The 21,269-nt window shown below is 27.4% G+C and overlaps 5 protein-coding genes across 5 annotated transcripts; 3 read left to right on the top strand and 2 right to left on the bottom strand.

Moving 5' to 3' along the window:
* Positions 1-1,587: 1,587 nt before the first annotated feature.
* Positions 1,588-4,077, bottom strand: OCT59_019271 (uncharacterized protein; the record flags this gene model as incomplete). The annotated part of the gene is made up of 4 exons (XM_066135913.1): positions 1,588-2,819; positions 2,899-3,295; positions 3,379-3,456; positions 3,838-4,077. 4 exons carry the CDS (start codon positions 4,075-4,077, stop codon positions 1,588-1,590), a joined length of 1,947 nt encoding a protein of 648 aa, XP_066005158.1.
* Positions 4,078-5,341: 1,264 nt separating this feature from the next.
* OCT59_019272 (uncharacterized protein) lies at positions 5,342-6,049 on the top strand (the record flags this gene model as incomplete). The annotated part of the gene is made up of 2 exons (XM_066135914.1): positions 5,342-5,469; positions 5,746-6,049. The coding sequence occupies 2 exons, from the start codon at positions 5,342-5,344 to the stop codon at positions 6,047-6,049; spliced, it is 432 nt and encodes a 143-aa protein (XP_066005159.1).
* A 3,975-nt stretch (positions 6,050-10,024) lies between these two features.
* On the top strand, positions 10,025-10,338 carry OCT59_019273 (uncharacterized protein; the record flags this gene model as incomplete). The annotated part of the gene is made up of 2 exons (XM_066135915.1): positions 10,025-10,123; positions 10,198-10,338. The coding sequence occupies 2 exons, from the start codon at positions 10,025-10,027 to the stop codon at positions 10,336-10,338; spliced, it is 240 nt and encodes a 79-aa protein (XP_066005160.1).
* Positions 10,339-15,120: 4,782 nt separating this feature from the next.
* OCT59_019274 (uncharacterized protein) lies at positions 15,121-18,979 on the top strand (the record flags this gene model as incomplete). The annotated part of the gene is made up of 5 exons (XM_066135916.1): positions 15,121-15,141; positions 15,236-18,224; positions 18,298-18,494; positions 18,567-18,725; positions 18,803-18,979. The coding sequence occupies 5 exons, from the start codon at positions 15,121-15,123 to the stop codon at positions 18,977-18,979; spliced, it is 3,543 nt and encodes a 1,180-aa protein (XP_066005161.1).
* A 162-nt stretch (positions 18,980-19,141) lies between these two features.
* On the bottom strand, positions 19,142-21,268 carry OCT59_019275 (uncharacterized protein). The gene has a single exon (XM_025312617.2). The coding sequence runs from the start codon at positions 21,148-21,150 to the stop codon at positions 19,312-19,314; it is 1,839 nt and encodes a 612-aa protein (XP_025189211.2). The 5' UTR covers positions 21,151-21,268; the 3' UTR covers positions 19,142-19,311.
* Between the last annotated feature and the right edge of the window lies 1 nt (position 21,269).

Genomic DNA, 21,269 nt, shown 5'->3' on the forward strand with positions numbered 1-21,269 from the left:
ATGAACGCGAAATCTCTAATGAAGCTGTAAAAGCAATTTTGAAAAAAAGAGGGTTTTTTGATGACATTCGTATTTTATCGGATATTTTGGAGCCGATAAAAAAAGCAATTCTCATGTTAGAAGGAAGTAATGTAACTTTAGCAGATTGTTATCTGCATCTTCTTCGTATCGCAGCATTTTTTAAGTCAATGCCAACTGATGATTATAAAGAGTTAAGAAACTCTTGTATTAGCATTTTTAATAAGCGGTAATGTATTAAGTTAGTATCTTTAATAGAAGATTCAAAATTAATGTTTAATTTTAAATATTTTTTTAATAGATATAAAGAGTTTGACGAGGATATCTATTTGTTAGGTTTCTTCCTTCATCCTAAATACCGAGGTAATTATTTTTTTTATTGTTATTTAAATTCATTTAATAATATAATTTTGCAAATTTGTTAGGACATGGAATGCGTAATAATCAATTTGAGCGTCTTAGAAAGTGTGCCCTTCGAATCTGGAAAAACCTTGGGCATAAAAAAAATTCTGGATTAGAACTTGATGCACAACTTTGTGCATACTTTGATAATTCTGAACCATATAACATGTCTTATTCAGTTCATGACACAGCTTACCATTGGTGGAATTCCATAGTTGATGGGAAATTTTCTTCTCTTTCGCGGCTAGCTAAAGTAATATTTTCAATAACCCCACACTCGGCAAGTTGTGAAAGATTATTTTCAGCCATGGGATGGCTCTTTGGTAAGAGACGTATAAATTTGCAACCAGAAACTATAGAGACAATGGCGAAAATATATCTTTATTCTCTCAAACATGCTAAAAAAGACTTAAATTATACAAGTAACGGTGATAGCAGTTCAAAGTTAGATGATGATATTCAACTCATGCTGAATACAGTATTTGAAGAAGAAGAAGAAATTATGAGTGAGAATGATGATGATAGTTTTAATGAACATCAATCTGATGAAACAAATATGAATGATGAAACATTAGATATTGAAAGCACGGTAGATCTAGGACCATGGGTCTTTATTGATAATTCTATACTTCCAACTATTACTCGAAGATATGATAGTGATGGCGAAGAGGAATGGGATCCGGAACAATTAAACTAATTCTTTTTTTGACTTTTATTTTGCCTATATAATATTCATATTTGTACTTATTGTGAACATTTAATATCTAATAAATTTGATAGTATTTTATAATGCATATCAACAATTTTGTCCTCCCTTTTTATTTTGGACAAAATTGTCCACTTTTGTATTCAGAAAACTTTATTATTTATTTTGGACAAAATTGTCCACTTTTGTATTCAGAAAACTTTATTTTTTATTTTGGACAAAATTGTCCACTTTATAATCAGAAAACTTTACTTTTTTTTGCTTTAGAAACTTTGGACAGAAGCTTCCCTGTGCAATTTGAAAATATGTAAATGTTACGTTTAATTATCTATACATTTAATTATCTATCTAACGCGTATAACTTATGCCAACTGAATATAAAATACATGCTTCTTTGTTGATAATGATATTACCCACTAACCAACATATTCAATGTATTCACTATTTTTTTTATTTATCCGCTATATTAATGAATTCCTCCCCCATAAATTCAACTCTTCTCTTTTTTTTTGTGCAGTACTATCTGGATTAGCAGTAGACAAGATTTCAGAAAAACGTTCGTTCGACAAACTTGAAATTGATCGACGAGTTTCTAATGTAGGAACTTGGGACAAAAATACTTCATAATATTCTTGTTTAACGAAAAAATCGCACTTACGGCACCCAGCTTTCGCAAGTTGCGTACTTGTGATTCCTTCATTAAATAACCTTCGTAATCGATCACATCCTACCCTATTCCTTTGTTCCATTTTGTCGCCAATTTTAAGCACAGACCGCATGAACTGAATAACCCAAGATTTTGTAGTTTTTATATTATTATTAGGGTCAGTTCTTAATTTTTCTCCAAGTTCAAATAGATCATCATAAATTTGGACCAAGGACACCAAATGTAATAAATTAAAAGACTCAGCGGCTATAACAAAATTTTCACATTGTAATTCTTGCCTTCGCCATTGATCGATTCGATCTTTAGTGGATTTCTCATCAACGATTTTGACTGGGTCATCTTTCAGCATTTCATTTAAGTCATTGGATATATCTGATACTTTTAATTCTTCAGAAGCAATGAGTTCGCCATTAAACGATGAATCTGCTAACAAAATATCGTGAAGTTTCTTTCCCTTTTTGAATAATAACAATTGGGTAGAATTTAATAATTTGGCTTTATCATCGTCGTCGTCATCATCATCTGAGAAATTACGTTTTCGTACAACGGATTTTGATAACGACACAGATGTTGATGCTTCTAATTCTTCTGATTCCTCCATTTCTGAAGCTAGTGCTTGTGATTCTGCTGATTCTGCTGATTCCTCCACTGCCATTTCTGAAGGTACTTGTGATTCTGCCACACTTGATTCCGCTGATTTCGCCAATGTCATTTCTGGAGGTACCTCCGCCGATGACTTCATTTCTGAAGTTGGTACCCATGGTTCTATAGATACTATCACTTCTCTAGTTGGCACTTGTGTTGCTAATTTTACTTTAGATGTTATTGATCTTGTTGGTGGTTTCATCGATGTTTCAACTTCTGTGGTTAATGCTCGTGCTCTCAATCTTGATGCTGGAACTACTTTGTATTGTGAAGGTGGGTTAAATTCATTAATTTCACTGTTGCCAGATTCATCCCTAGTAGAACTTAAATTTGCAGCTTCAGTAGGTTGAAAATTGTTATCCTCATCATCATTAGCAGTACCTAGAAAATTTAGATATAAATATTATAAGAAAAATATAATAATCAAGAACAATTTCAGAATTTGATAAATTTAACTTACAGAAGCTACTAATTTTTGCGATCCATTTATCAATGTCATCATAATAATTCTTCATTGTGTTCCAGCTGCGGTACGCAGGTAAGGTTGTACTGGCCCACATTATGTCAGAAATAGAAACATCATTTTTTATGTGATCTTGTCCGCCAAATTTTTCGATACAGCGTATATTCAAATTCGACCAAATTTTTGTTTCAGTGTCAGAAGTAGAAAGATTATTTATGGATAAATCACTGTTTAACACACGGGCAAGTTCTGAATCGTTGGGTTTAAGATATAATGACGAGCTGGGAGAGGATTCTAGGCACGTGTGTTCGGGTGTTGAATATTGTAACAATTCTCTTAATGATTCATTCACGCTACCAGTTGTACCAGATGTAGTTGAACGTGTATTTTCTGGCTATTATTAGAATATATATAAATAAACAAATAAAATATAAACAAAATTAAGATATAAATATTAAAATTCATTCACATATTTACCTGTAAACGAATTACTTCGTATCTACCTTTATATAATTCATATAGCGATTTGTAGCGTTCAAGTTCAGCCAAATTACCCTAAAAAGTAATGAATTTTGTTCAGAAATGAAATCATTTGTTCTAAAATGAAATGGTTCTGATACCAAGAGAAAAAAGTGGTCCAGAAACGAAAAGTGGACAAAATTGTCCAGAAACGGAAATTCAAGGGAAAAAAGTGGAACAAAAAAAAATGGACAAAATTGTCCAAAAACGAGAAAAAGGTAGAACAGAAAAAAGTAGACAAAATTGTCCAGAAACGAGAAAAAGGTAGAACAAAAAAAAGTGGACAAAATTGTCCAGAAACGAAACAAAAAAAGTGGACAAAATTGTCCAGAAACGAAAATTCAAGGGAAAAAGGTGGACTGAAAAAAAAAATTATAAGCGAAATCAAAATCATTTAAAAAGGGCCTTATGGAATACCTTATTGATGAATGTAAAATCTAAAGCCGATTCTTGCAAGTCAAAATAAACGCGTCCCTCATTCTTTTTGAAAGATAATCTTACTTTATCTTGGTCAAAATTACATGATTCAATTTTTTTATTAGACTTAGTCCAAATAATTGACAGTGCTAACGAAATTAATTCTTCGTCTTCAGGCAATAGCTCAACTTTTTTTCCACGAATCTTTAAATTAAGAGCCGAAGAAGGTGTTTTTGACATTTTAATAATAAATTGTTGAAAAAAGTAAATAGAAAAAGAAGAATTTAGATACAATTGTTTTGATGTTTTGATGCATTATAAATTGATTATATTATAATAGAGTGAGTAATAATACTAAATTTGATGATTCGATATAAATATATAGATTGAGTAATGATCGTGATACAGTATTTAATTGGCTAATTTGCGGATTTTTTACGGATTTGCGGATAATTGCGGTTTGCGGATTTGCGGATATTTGGACTTCTGAAATCCGCAAATCTGCAATATTGCGGATCCGCAATTAATCCGCAATTGCCCAATTACGGCACCATCCTTATCTATCATACAACAATCGGGTGGGTATCAGTTTCTGGCAGAAGGCACCAAATTGTTACTATCGATTTGCGTCGGGGTCACGTGATAGTAACAGAAATTCGTGTCACGTTTATTGTAAAATAAAATGAAATAAAGTATATATGTAAAATTAAGAGTTATATGTATAATTTTAAAGTGTATATTTATTCAATGTAAATAATAACTTAAAATAATCAAGCAATACAATAAATAAATGCTAATACATAATAAATTTCATAAATAATATCAGAATAGAATATTGCTGCCTCTGCCGGCGATCTGCAATATTACCGAATAAACTATACTAAAATTTAACACTAAATAAACCTTAATCATCCCCTATTCCCCACTGTTCGCCCGCTCTATATATATTGTTCGAAAATTCGGTATAAATTATACTATGTATAAGTTAAACTTCATATAAATTATACCAAGTATAAATTACACTTAGTATAAACTATACAAAGTATAAGTTACACCATTACACTGCGGATCGCTGCTAATTTCTTGAACTTTCCATGTGGCGCAGATCCGCGTAACAATATGATGAGATGCTGACTAGCATAAATCAAATAGAACATCTGAAAGGAGATCGTAGAGAAACTTATATACGTAACTGCGGTTAGTTCAATATTTTAAATAAACTCATAGTAAAATTGATTAATATATTTTCTGAATTTTTAAAATTCTTGTTTAATAAAAAAAAATTAGGAATTAAAGGAAAGAGTATATTATTTGAGTTATCTTCTATAAAATTTTCACGTTCATTTCCAGTGGATATAATGCACCTTTTTTTCGAAAACATTGCACCTCACATTGGATAGGAAAATTCTATCCAAAAAATGATGAACGGAATTCAAATAATTATACAATAAGTTCTAAAACATGGATTGAAATTGGTGAAATCATGGAAAAAAATAGATCAAATATGCCATCTGATATTGGACATCCTCCACGCAATATCATTAAACATTCGGCTGGGTTTAAAGCTGTGGAATGGGCAAATTGGATTATTTTATTTTCTTTACCATTATTAAAAGGAAGGCTGCCACAAAGGTAGTAACTATAAATAAAAAGAGTTAATTGTTAAAAAATTGATAATATAGGAAAGCTTATTTAAATAATTTAAAATAATAGTTACCTCTTAGGATGGTCAAATTTTGTTGAAGCTGTTCAGTTATGTATTTAACCTCGAATAGATTTTGAAGATCTAGATAAAATCTGAAATTTATTGATACAATTTTATAATCATTATGCAAGGTATCAATCATCTTTATGGAATTATATAACAATATTTTATACATTAATTAACATGTCTTTTTATAATAATAGTTCATACGGGTTAGAAGGAGAAAGATTGCCGGTGTATTTAATTTCTTTTCATTACTCGCTGCATATAGGAGATTGTATTGAAGATCTTGGTTCTTGTCGTGGATTTTGGCAATTTCCAATGGAAAGGTATTGTGGAATGTTAATTCCACTTATTAGCTCTCGAAAACTTCCATATGTGAATTTAATTAATAATGTGTTGCTGCAAAAAAGGTTTAAGTATCTACAATTTTTACCAACGTATGATGAAAAAGTTTTTTCCAATTTCAAAGAAAAGGAAAAAACATGGCCATCGCATACCCTATAAAAAAATATTGTCCACTTTATGTATAGCAAATGTACAATGTATAATATTTATATAGTTGTTTGCTAAATATACATAATATATCCATATTTTGAGTACCAAATGTATAGAAAAATGGGCCCGATTTGAACAAATTATGGTTAAATTATGGCTAAAATAATGTTTACTATATGTTTACTATATGTACAAAGTATGTATACTAAATATCTTATATATATATTAAATGTACAAATATTGTAATATATTATGTATACTTTACATACAAATATTGTTTATTATACGTGTAGATAACATGTTACAAGTTTAATAATAATCTAAGTTATTGCCTTACTTTTTGATTTCTTTCTTAATGACTGCTTCAGTTGATCTTGGCGGATTTAACATTTTTTTTTGAAGTGTTTGTTCTATTTTAACCGATTTAGTATTATTCCTCCTGCATCACATTAAAACTGGAATCTACAAAAGAGAACAAATGAAATGTTAGAGAACGTTCCTAATTCTATTACCGAGATCCAAAATCTGAAATCTATGTGTTTAGAAAAAAGAGAAAATGGAAGTTAAAAAAAGTTTCTAAATTAATTAAATAAAATAAAAAAAATGATAGAACGTGCGAAACCTACATTTTAAGCATCTTTAATGTGAACTTGCAAAACTTATCATAGATATTTCGGCGTTCCACCTGAAAAACTACAGGAAAGAAATAATGAAACGTCAATAGATGTTTTAATTAAAGAGAATTAATAAAAATTAAAATTTTGCGACTAAAAGTTGGAAACTTACCATTTTGAAGTTTCTAATATCCTAACGCACGTCAAAACCTAAAAAATTTTTAGAGAAACATTAATTAATATTTCTATTAAATAAGATTTAAAAAAAAAAATAAAGTTTCATGTTGCAAAACTTACCATCTGATGGCTTTAGAGTCCCAGTACCAAAGCCTACAAAAAAAAAATGTAAATGTTAGTTAACATTTCTAATTAAATAAAACTAAAAAAATAATTAAGTTCGCAACACAAAACTTACCATTCCAGTGATTTCCAGAGTCCCAACGTGAAAGTCTACAAAAATAAATTTAGAAACATTAGTTAACATTTCTAATTAGAAAAAAAATAAAAAAAATTGTTTCGTAACAAATATTACAAAACCTACCATCTAGTATTCCAACTCCGAAACTACAAAAAAATTAAGAAATGTTAATAAATGTATCCAATTTTAAATAAAAATTAAGGTTTCGTACCGTCTGTTGCAAAACTTACTAATTCCCATATCTTCGTTGAAAGTTATAGCTTCATGAAGTAGCACCAAAATGCATAAGATCGAACAGATGCGATGCATCAAGTACAAATAGGTCATAATGGAAGAAAATCATTATAAACTGCGGTTACGTTTAGCATTTCTTTGGAAAAAATGTGTAACATGTGAAGGATCTGATCGCAGGAAGTCATTACGATCTTAGATTATTATAGGCTAAGTGAATTTCCCAATCGATGAGAAGTCACAAATGTCGATCATTTGGAGGGAGGATGCCGAATTTTCTTTTTGTTGGTTGAAGATTGATGCTGCTACGCATTTGTGGAAATATTTTGTTAATAAATAATAAATTAAAAGATTAATCATCAGATTTTAACACATTCAAACCTGATGAAAAACTTTCCTAAAGAAAAAGAGACAAAACAAGTTAATAAACACTATAAACAATTCAGAACATTCCCATCCTAACCAAAATCCATGTTGAAAAAACATAACATACTTATTATTGATTTCATGATTTCACATATTTTTTTAAAAAAAAATTTATTTTGAAATTTTATAGTCAATAGACTATGAAAAAAAATACATTTTGTCTAAAAAAAAAAGAAACAATCAAACGTTAATTAACGTTTCGTTAAATAAATCTAAAAAAAATTGATACCAACTAATTTTTCCACATCTTAAGAGACCCGTCATCTACTCTCATTGATATTTTACTTATAAGATTTTTCTCTTTCCTTTGGATAAAAAGAAAATACAAAGTGGAAGGAAAGAGGGGAGAGGATTTGGTTTCGGTACTTACAGTAGTAGTCATAAGTATCCCACCCCTCATAATTTCTGAAATCAAATAATAACACCCACTAAAATTTTTTGGGATTCAAGTATAATGCTAACCTTGATCGTGTGTAAAATTTTAAATTTGTATGATGCATATTTTAGGAGTTAGATGATCAGTAAATTTTGTGTCTCTAAAAATTTTATTTTTTTTTACACATATATTTTCATTCCTTTATTATTTCACGCCTTAGTCTTCTAAATATATAAATTTTTTTTTGAATATATTAATTTCAAGAGTTACTACACATTTTCCTTAAATTTTTTACCAGATAAAATACATATTTGGGAAATTTCAATTATATCATATTTTTCCTTTTATTTATTCATAATTTTTGATTGTGTTTTGAATTATCAACTTTATGCAAGGTTCATTCTAAGTTATATTTGCTAAAAATATCATAGGAATAAGCCAAGAGATCTCCTTTATAGGTACTATGCATAAAATGAGTGTCAAAACTTTATTTAAGTAAAAATTGGTTTACTAAATCTCAGAGCTAAAAAAATGATTAAAATAACGGATTTTTTATAGATAGCATGATTTTTTTCATTATTATGTCTTTATTTTGATGGTATTTTTGGCCAAATAAAAAATTATAATCCTAACTATAATGAATGTAAGTAACTATTTTTTCAAAATTTCGCTTTAGTACTATTGAATATTTACGTACAAAATATTATTTATTAAAAAAGATCAGCATTTTGCAGCTAAAAATTCACCAATCATCTAACTCCTATAATATACATCATACGAACTTAAAATTTTACACGTGATCAAGGTTAGTATTATACTTGAATCCCAAAAAATTTTAATAGGTGTTATTATTTGATTTTAAAAATTATGAGGGGTGGGATACTTATGACCACTACTGTAGGTTTCAGAGACTCTTGAAATGGAGGTGAGTCGTTAGTTTTTTTTATTGCTTATTGTTTTTTTGTCTTTAATACAGTACTAATTTTTCTTTTTTTTTAAGTTTGTCCTCACCTTTTAGACGCGTGAGTTTTCAGTTGAAAAAAAAGAAAGGACGCATTAAGTTTAGTATATAGATGGCCGATCATTGAACATTTTATTACATGTATCACATGATTTTAAATAAATACTCCCGTTATTACTTTTTTTTAAATTTTTTTTGATTAAGTAAATTTGTTCCCACCTTGTTATAGTTGTGTCACCAGGGGCGCTTTGTCAACGGAAATTTAATACGTTGATTGCTTAAAAATCCGCGGCTATCCAATTATAACAAGAGGAATTAATTTTTACATTATATTTATTTACAATACATTTATGAAAAACTTCGAGCGAATTTTCTTTACTGTAAATAATATGAATAATAACACATAATTTGTCCATTAAGTTATGTTGGTAAATGTTGGTAAATGTACAAACAACGTATATAAGATAATATAGTATGATTTATGTATATTTTAGTGTACAAGTAATGTATATAAAATGGAAAATCTATTTTTTTATACATTAACATACATAATTTGTAAATCACTTGTGCCCGTTTAATGTACGTTTTATGAGCTCCAAAAGGATGCAATCTTAAAATATGAGCAAATAATAGACAAATAATGGACATATATGACGTTATATGGTCAAATTATGCATAACTTATGAACAATTTGTTTTTATAGGGATAGGGTAAAGTCTAGTATTGTATATGATAATCAGTATGAATTTTATTCTCTGTGTGTTAATTGTAAACTAACAAAAAATGAGGTTATAAAATTAATAAAGCAATGCTATGCAGCTATATTCCAAAAAAATGCCAGAAATATTAGAGTAATTTTTATTTATAACTACTTTGCATTATATATTTATTTATTTTTGAATACTTTTACAGATGTAATATAATATTATTTATTATTTAGGACATTGAAGAAAGTTATATGAAGTATGGGAAACTTCGTACAAAAGATGGCAATATTGTATCTTCTAAATGGTGGAAAAAAGAAAATGATAGTAGTCGAAATGATTATTGTGTCGCTGTAAGAAATTGATAATTAGATTTTATAATTATTATAAATATCATTCAAATATTAAACAGAAAATCTTATTATAGATTAACTTAACTATTGATGAACAAGAAGAGGAGACTTTTGGACAAGTTGAATATTTCATGCTCCATAATATGCAAAATCAAGAACGAATGTTTGCATATATTCGAAAAATCAAAAATTGGAGAAAAATATTGGAAATTTAAAATTTTTTGATTGCTTCGGTCCTCTACAATATGTAGAAGTAATTGGTATTGATAGAACTGTTGGATTTTTTGAAGTGTATGATAAAAAAAATTATTATATAATAGACAAATATGCAAACTGGTAATAACTGCAAGCTGATAATAAGATAACATTTTTTCATCTTTATAAGAATAAAGGTTTCGTAAATTTTTATTTATATTTTGATGATCGGGAATGTCAATTTACTTTTAACTTTATAAAGGCCTAAATTTAAGGAAAATTAAATTTCAATCGCTAATATTTTCGAGTTCAATAAATCTTTATATTGGTTTCATAATAAATAAACGAGAATTTCAAATCTGCCGCAATTAATATTTTTTTTTTTTGTCGTAAAATAATAATTTTTTGACGTAACTTTGCCGTTGAACCAGTTGTGATAAACATACACGTGATCGGTACTACAGTTAAATGTTATCGATTTTATACAGTATTTCAAGTGCATAGGTATACGTTACGGGTACACAGATATAAATATGTAATCTAAACGCTGTCATTAAATTTGCATCTGATTACTCTAATAATGGTAAAAATTTTGGTTTTTGGCCAAATTTCGTTAAATTAATTGAGATAATGAATATTTTGTTAACAAATTTATGTTTTATTTATTCAATAAATATTTCTTTGTCATTGTTTAATCAATTGCTTTAAAAATAAACAATGGTATACTTTGAACAATGGCAAGAAAAGTTCACGTGAACTTTTCTTGCTATTGTTTAATCAATTGCTTTAAAAAAAAACAATGGTATACTTTGAACAATAGCAAGAAAAGTTCACGCAAATTTTTCTTGCCATTGTTTAATCAATTGCTTTAAAAAAAACAATGGTATTGCTTCGAACAATAGCAAGAAAAGTTCGCGCAAAATTTTTTTGCCATTGTTTAATCAATTGCTTTAAAAAAAACAATAATAGACTTGAGTTAAACAATGGCAAGAAAAGTTCGAGCGAATTTTTCTTGCCATTGTTTAATCAATTACTTTGAAAAAAAAACAATGGTATATTTGAACAATGGTAAGAAAAGTTCGAGCGAAATTTTCTTGCCATTGTTTAATCAATTGCTTTAAAAAAAACAATGATATACTTCGAACAATAGCAAGAAAAGTTCGAGCGAATTTTTCTTAAATAGTTTTTCGCCGTTTTTTTAAAAGAATTTAGTAATGCTTTGAGTATTAAGAAAAGTTCACGCGAATTTTCTTAAAAGTTTTTCACCGTTTTTTTTTGAAAGAATTTAGTAATGCTTTGAGTATTAAGAAAAGTTCGCGCGAATTTTTCTTAAATAGTTTTTCGCCATTTTTTTTGAAAGAATTTAGTAATGCTTTGAGTATTAAGAAAAGTTCGCGCGAATTTTTCTTGCCATTGTTTAATCAATTACTTTGAAAAAAAAACAATGGTATATTTGAACAATGGTAAGAAAAGTTCGAGTGAAATTTTCTTGCCATTATTTAATCAATTGCTTTAAAAAAAAACAATGATATACTTCAAACAATAGCAAGAAAAGTTCGAGCGAATTTTTCTTGCCATTGTTTAATCGATTGCTTTAAATAAATGATATACTTCGAACAATAGCAAGAAAAGTTCGAGCGAATTTTCTTACTATTGTTTAATCGATTGCTTTAATAAATGATATACTTCGAACAATAGCAAGAAAAGTTCGCGCAATGGTAGATTAAGTAGTAGAATATAAGGATTTTAATATACCGTATCCATTATTCACAGTAAAATACGTTATAAACGTATGATTTAATATACCGTATCTATAGCAGAAATGAATGATACGTTATAGACGTATGAATTTAATATACCATATCCATATTTTGCGAACAGTATACAAAATACTGATATACAGTAGAAATATGTTTATACAATATACGTTACAAATGTATGAAATTAAAATACCGTATCATACAGTCTATTCACCGTACACTTTGTTACATTTTTTATTATTGGCATTTTGCGAACAGTATACATAATACTGATGTGCAGTATATAAAATTGCGAACAGTATCAAAGATGCGAATATACAGTATATAAACAGTGTGCATATTTTTTATAGGGATGCATTTGAGTATCCAAACATGCATATCAAGTGTTTCATCACTTGCTAATACTTGACAAACAAGACGTGTTTTATTTTTGTTATCAATTACTATAAAGACATCCAAGGGAAGCTGATATTGATTAGTTCATATTGTATTATCATTGATGACAACATCGTGGTACTTAAGCCACAGTTCAACTTGATCTGGTGATATCCAGAGAAGGCGAGTTAAACGATTATTATTGTCTAATTCAAAATCAACAGCCTAGCGTAAGTCTTCAGCTTTTTTTGCATTAACATAGTGAGTAATGCAGATGCATCATTGTTAATCTTATCCATATTTTTATATTTTTGAATTACATTAGCTAGGTCTTGATCTTGAAAGTGAATATCTGGAAATCAGGCTTTTAAGAGATTCCTTTATGCAGTAAGCATTAAATTTCCATGTTTTATCATTAATGAAATTTCATTAATCACTTCCTTACTAAATGATCAGTATTTTGTTGCAAACTCTTGTGTTTTAGGAATAAGCGAATGATTATGTTGATTGATAAATGTTGTAACACTTATTTGTGTTGCATTTTCAGGGAAAGTCAAGTTTATATGCCATGGACAATCTAATTTTTTTGTCTTGGTATTTCATTGTGTTCCTTTTAATTTTGCTTCATCTTTTTTTTTAGACTTGTATTTTCCACTAAATTCACATATCAAGGTTCTTTTGTGAACCTAACCTTTACTATTTCATTCCATCCTGTATTTAATAATTGCAAATCCATTTCTAACGCCATATTCATCAAAATAACTATCAACTTCTTCCTACATATCAAACTTAATATCTTCAGGAACGTCTTCAGAAGCAACTGCAGTAAATATACTAGCTGTTAGTTTGTATGTAAACTATATATACAATAGTAATAAACAGGTATATGTACTTATTAACTCTTCATTATTATTTTCTTTATCTGCACTAATATATTCTACATCTTTCATATTTTGTAGGTCATTTACAACTTCATTAACATTAATAGGATTAGTTTCAACTGGATATACATTCATTATATCAACTGGATATACGTTCGTTATATCAACTGGATATACGTTTATTATATCGACTGGATATACATCCATTATATCTATGAAGCTAGTGATAGAAACTCTGTAAATGATATGTTTATTAAGTTTATTAGGGGAAAATAAAAATAAAATGAAGTAGTAATCAAGAAATAATAATGATAAGGGCGAGTTAAAAAATCATAAACAGACTTATTAGCAAAGGTAAAAGTTGATTTGTTTTTTATAATGATGTGATTTTGCATGTAAAGGGTTTGTTTACGTCATATTTTCATTTTTGTTAGGAAATGCAATGCATTTTAAATCTCACATTTTAAAGGGGTTTTTTATTGAATTAGGATATTTTCATTTACATCAGGAAATGCGATGCAACTTAAACTTCACTTTGCATAAAAAAATAAAATTTTAAGATCATGTGTTTGTGGCCAATCAGATCTTATTTAATATTACATGCTAAATTTAATTACATCGCACCCATGCTAGATATACATTTTCCCATTATAAAAAATGTATTTTATAATATATATTATTAAATAACATGTATAAACTATAAAGCAAGCAATAATTGGTTACTTTTAATATAAAAAGTTTTTAAAATATATTTATTCAATTTATTATTTTATATTTTTTATTACAATTTAACTTTGAATTAACTTAAACCTATCTATTAATTTATCAAAAAAAGTTTGATTATTTATTTCTAATATATAATTTGATGGATATTATTATTATGCATAAATATTTAATAAAATAATATTTACAAACCAGGAATTAATTAACTGTTAATCTAAAAAAACGATATCAGATATCATCAAAATTATTAATTCAAATAAAATAATCAATATATTACTGAATACTAACTGCTAACATGTTACTTTTAAATAATATATAGTATAAAAATACATTTTTTATAATAAATCAGTCAATATTAATTTTAGAAATATGATTTCACTACCATTTAATTCCTTAAATCAAGACGAATCCAAAGATATAAATTTCATTAAAATCTGATCGGTAAATCTCTTAAAAATTGGGTTTGTAGGATAAGGATTTAAACCTTTATAATTTGTAATTCCGGCTGGAGTTAAAATATAAACTTCGTAAATCTGTTCGGGATCTTAATTTTGCTCATATTCTGGTAATGGATGCAATGCTGGCCAGAATTATATGATCGGCGTAAAAATTTTCCTTTTTTGGAATACTTGTGAAACCAAAATTTCCATTTTTTGCGGAAAGCAAAATTTCCTTTTTTTGGAATTTGTGTAACGTCACGTGATGAGTGACCAATGAGATTATTTGGGATATGGGATGGGATATGGGATTTGGGATTTGGGTGGGATTGGGATTTGGGATTGGGATGGGATTTTGGCAAATGGGATGGGATATGGGATGGGATGGGATAGGGGATTCTCCCATCCCATTTAATATGGGCGGCAAGTATAGCCAGGACTTTTTGGTGCAACGAGCATAATTGTCGATCCCCATTCATTACATTGCTATTTTTTAGGCAAGATAATGTTACAAAATTATAATGACACAATGTACAAAACATTTACGCCAATTTATATTACATGCATTTGTTTTTTAATATCCCGTAGTATTTTAAATATTTTTAGGTATTTCCAGTAATAAAAATATGGAAGAAATATCAGACCAGGTAAATAAAATTTCCATCATAATTTTGAGTGATATTTCGAGTTTATATAAAATTTTTACAATATGCTTATATATTTTGTATACACAATTTATAGAGCGGAGGTTCTTCTAGTAAGAAACCTAGTACCGCACCTAGTAATAATTCGATTATGTCTAAGACTACTCCGCACAAAAATGTATTCACCAACTTTATCCTACAAAAATTAGAAGCAGATGGATTTATTACACCCAATAATAAAGCAGAAGAGCTTGAAAAAAATCTAACTAAACCAGAATATTTATATGCTCTTAGATTACTTATCGAAGACCTTACAAATAAATTTTCATCCACCGTTTTAACAAATTTATTAAAAGCTTTGGCTGATCATACTCCATTTGATCATCATTCAATGGAAATCGTAATTAGATTAGAATTACATTTAAGAACTTTGGTGGCGGTTTTAGAACGGATATGTTTTTCATCGATAGTACTTAGTAAAGAACTTCGAGATAAAGTTTACAATTCTCTGACAAAATTTGCAGAATTTCACCGTAAAACTACACAAGTTATTAGTGAAGGACTTGAAAATGTTTTTAGATCAAATCAATTTAATCAATCACAAGAAAATGATAAAGTTATTTTTCAAAAACGAAATTATAACATTGACTTCCTATTAATTCACTTACGAGATACATTACACAGTTTACGTGATGATGAAACTTGGTTTCGAGAAATGTTACGAAGAGTTAAAGAATGTCTTAAAGCTGCATTGAATATACCTTCTTCAGTAACCGGAATTCCAAAAGCAATTCCATCGTTAATTACTCATTTACGCCAAGGCTTAAGTTTTAAATATCCAATAGCATCTTATTATGTAGGTTGGAGAATTATGCTGATAATTCGATATAATCTTTTTGCCTTATCTGAAGATTCTGTAATTAATAAGAAAATTGAAGAGATGACATTAATGGAATATTTCTGGGGAAATTTGGAAATAGAATGGGCCAACGTTGTGGATAAGTCTATTTTAAATTCTCAATCCAAATTTGATGAAATATCAAATGAACTTGTAGAAGTTTTAATGAATGCCGGAAGTTTTTTAAATGATCTTGTTGGAAATGAACCTCTTGCATTACCACATACTTTATGGTTTGGAATATTAGATCTCGCACAAAGTTATATCCAAAAATCTACTCGAAAATCCACGTATGGTCTTTGTTATTATTTGGCAATTGAATCACTCAATAAAGCTCCAAGTAGCTTCATTCAATTTAAAGCAATTGAGATATTATTACATCTATATAATATTAATAATGAATTATTCTCAATGATAAAAATCGATTTTGATCAATATACACAAAAGCTAAGAGAAACTAAATCAACAGATTCTTCGGAAAAGTTTCAAATTTTATTAGAATTTGTTAGAGAAAAGTGTTTTGAAGATTTTGCACAATTAAATATAGACTTCAAACTGCCAATTAATGATAATGAAAAAGGAAAAAGGAAAGGGAAAGGGAAATGTTTGCAAAGAGAGCAAACGCCGATATTAAAAGAAATTGCTGATGAAATGGCTGATCCTATTAGTTTGGAGCCAACAGACCAATTATGTATTTTAAAATGTCAGCATGAAATTTCGTTAAATGATTTAAAAAGATTAAAAGAATGCCCTATATGTCGAGAAGAAATTAAGAATGTTGACGTGAAATATTTACCACAGACTACTATTTATAATAATTTGCACCAAAAATTTGTTGAAGCTAATTTACAGTCAGAAGATTCGGATCAAGTAATAAATAATCAAAATGATAGTGATGATTCAGATAATTCGGAAGCTGATCAAATGTTAACTAAAAAAAAGATTTTTTTTAACGCAATTAAATTAAATTCACGTGTATCATTATCATCACTGTTTCCAAGATTTTCGAAAAAACAACATCCAACATATCAAAATATTATAAAAGAAATAGGTGAAAAGAATTATGAAAAAGCTGAAAGTTTGTGTAAAGATTTTTTAAACTTCTTTCCTAAAAGTTATTCTTTAAGATGCGTTTTAGCCTATATTTATAGATGTCTTGGTAATTATGAGCAAGCACATTTTTATTTAGATGAAGCCATTAAATTAAACGGAAAAAATTCAATTGCTTGGTATATTCATGGAGAAATGTATTTCAGAGAAAATATGTATGGAAGAGTAATAGATTATTTAAGATATCGGGAGTCTAATATTAATAAACAATATATAATACTTGGAAACAGTTATCTCTTTGAATCAGAAAACAATTATAAAGAATCAGAAAATTATCGTAATAAAGCCATAGAAAATTTCGGGGTTGCATTACGAAATTATCCAAATAATTATTTATGTCTTAAAAATTGTGCTTATGTTTATGAAAAGCAAGAAAATTATTTAAATACACTGGAAATGTTGGATAGATTGTTAAGTATTAATAAGAAAGATTCATTAATTTTATGTTATTATGGAGAAATTCTTAATAAATTAAGAAGATATAATGAATCAATAAAATATTTTACAAAAGCAAATGAAATTGATCCCGAGAATATTCATATCTTGATTAAAAAGGCTATCACCTATTGTATTCTGAAAAAATATGATGAAGCTTTATTGGATCTTAATAGAGTTATACAATTAAATTCTTTTAATAGTAAAGCTTATTATTATAAAGGAATAGTATACTATGTGACTGAAGATATTAATAATGCCATAGTAGCTTTCAAGAAATGTACAGAATTGGATTCTAATAATAGTTTAGCTAAAATGCATTTTTATCACTTAAAAAATATTACTGACAAAAATAATTTTATAGATATAAATAATAATATTATTACAGAAATCAATGAGATTAATGATGATAAATCACTACTTTTTATTAGATGTAAAATAAATATTGAATTAAGAAGATACGTTGATGCGAAATTAGAATTGAATAGATTGTTTGAATTAGATAATGAAAATTTTTCATTTGTTTATTTATTACGAAAATATTCTGATTTTTGGTTATACTTGTGTGAAGTTTGTAAAATTAACGATGATAAACTTATAAAATTTGGAATTGTTGATAAATTTAATATTTATATGTTTGAAGGTTTGTGCACTCATTATATATTATTATTTCTTTAAACTAATTAAATAATAGTTAACGTCTTAATTTAATGTAGTAAAAAAGGTTTATTTTATTTCAAACCTTATGAATTTGGATAAAAACTTAAATTTGTTAGATTTTACCTTACCAAAATTTTATGATATTCTTCTATTAAAAATACATTATGGGATTATTTGGAAAATTAATGTTAAAGAAATAATATCAGATGATTGTTATGTAAAATTTACGTTTAAACAAGAAGAAAAAGAAGAAGTAAGTTTGTTAACTATTAAAATTCTATTATTATATTAATTATAATAACTAAATATTATATTTTAATTATAGAATTCAAATGAAGATAATTCACTGGAATATATCTTAAAGTATGAAGATTTATTAAAACTTAAGGGATTAGGTTGGATTGAGTACACGTCATTTTATTATTTATACATTAATAACCCAGGATGGATACAACTCTCAATCGAAACAAATTCTATTGATATGGTATATTTATATTTACTTAATTTCCGTTGGTTAATTTATATTGTAAATTAATAATAATATTATTTATCGATTTATAGGAAATAGATTATGTTCGATTTATGCAATTTCATGATTATAATAGTGAACGAATTTGTTACCCTGAAATTGACCATTTGTTATCATATCATCAAACTATACCAGAAGCTTTAAAGGATAAATATTTTTTAAGGGAAGAAATGGAAAATTTGCTTGAATTAAAAGATATCATTAATTAAATTTAACCATTATTATTATATTTACGTTTATTTTGATTTGTATTTTCGTTGTTGTATTTATTTGATTTATTTTGGTTAACATTTATATTATCATTAAAGTATTTAAATTTATATTTGTGCACGATGGTATTTAAAACGCGGTATGTCATATAAAGGTGTTAATTTGTGGTCCAATAATCTCATTTTATTCTTGATAGTATATATCTAACTAGAATCTTCTTATAAGCAGAAATTCTGGAAAGGGTCACTTTCTCGAAATGTAGAATGAAAAGATTTATGTTCTTGTTTACATAAAATTGTTTTTTATTGATAAATTAAATTACATAATCATTTCACCACCAATTATTTATTATTGTACAACTAATTTGATCGGTATTTGATATTCTTTTAGTTTTGTAGTTACAAATAAAACAAGTTTTATTACATTTACAATCAACATATCCTATGTTAAATTGTTTACGGCTTTGATTTAAAAAAATTGGACTATAATTATCACCATTTATCAAATATAGACTGGCGCATGGGATATTCCAAGAGTATTTATAATTAATAAATGGGTTTCCCCACTTTATAAATTCAAAAGGAGGATTATTTACATCATTATTTAAAATAACAAGAGTATAAAAAGTAAATTTAGGTAAATTAACGTAACGATGTGTTTTTGTGCAATAAGAAAATAAGTCTATTTTAAATTCATTATTCGATGTCTTGCGAAAGTTATGTCCAATTACAAGAGATTCATTTGAAGGATTTAAACTATTTAATATAGGAATTCCAATGAAAGGATTACCATCTCTTATCATTGAAACAAGTTCACGCTGTAATGGTATACTATCAAACTCGCAATTTTCCGTGTCATAAACAAACTTCCTTAATTCAACCTTATTTTTATTTGAATAAATGTATTTAAAATCTGTATCATAACCGATAACCACATAAACAATCATCAAACTATATTCGCGTAGTTGAAAATCTTTTTGAATACAATGAATTAAAGTACTTGGTTTTGTCTTTCCTGATTTTAAAATTTGACAGTTAAAAAAAACATCTTTTGAATCGTGAACATTAATGACTGTTGCAAAAATGTCCCAATCAGCATCTTTTTTATGAACGATTTTTAACAACAATTCATCAATAAAATCATAGATGTTGGTCATTCCAGGATTCCATGAATAGTCCCTCTGACGTTTATGTAGAATTCTTTTTCCGAGAGAAGAAATTATTTTTTTATACATATCTTCGGGTAAAAGTTTAAATATGATAATAGGATTTTTTAATTCTATAATATCCCAATTTTGATAATCATTTAAAGATTCCATCCAATATTTTTCATTAAAGGTTTTACCACCAAGATGTTTTCCTCCAATTGTTCTCATAATTTTTTTAGACTCACGAACAGAAATTATTGCTCCAGGGTTTACACCTTTGAAATAAACTCTTCCTCCCAAAATGATTTCAGTTGGAATGAATTGTCCATATTCTTTCATAATTTTCCTAAATTCTTTTTTTGGATTACCGGATTTTATGCCATCTTTTATTTCTTTAATAAATTCTTCTGTTGGTTCTATATATTCCCGAAATTTTATAAGTGCTTTTCCAACTTCTGTATATTCATATACTGAATAAACTTTGTCATCAAAATCTTCATTTTTCTTTGACTCACTTTCAAGTGATAATCCCATATAAACAAAATTCTTTACATTATCTGAGCCACTGAAAAATAAATTTGTTTTCATCATCCAGTCATCTTTACTCCAAAATTTAAGTTGAGCTTTTTTATATCCTTCAACACTAATTTTAGTTAATTCACAATCTTTCATTACAAATGCTCTTTTATTAGCTTTCTTAATTCCATCGAAACTCATAGTACATCCATATTCTAATTTACAATTATCATTAAAAAATTTCCAATCCGAGTTTATTTTTAAATATAAAATATATTGATCATCGTCGATTGTTATAATTTCTTTTAACCGAAAATATTTTTCAACTTCACTTTCTATTTTAGCGTGCTCACCATTACTTAATTTTGTTAAAAATGACAATTTATCACTAATATCATCATCACTATTACGAATATCGGATAATATATCTTCTAGATTTAATTCTTTTGAAATACATTGTGGAGACAAACCATTTACAATTTGAATATTTACTGTCTTGAAAGACATTTTAAAAATTAAAGGACGAACTTTTTTTTTTCAGACATTTATTTTGTACCGCAATTATTGTGTACAGTTCAAAACATTTACGCCTACATTCACTCCACTCCTTATTGAGATATGTGAGA

Source organism: Rhizophagus irregularis, chromosome 28, assembly GCF_026210795.1.
Source record: "Rhizophagus irregularis chromosome 28, complete sequence".
NCBI classification, from domain to species: domain Eukaryota; kingdom Fungi; phylum Glomeromycota; class Glomeromycetes; order Glomerales; family Glomeraceae; genus Rhizophagus; species Rhizophagus irregularis.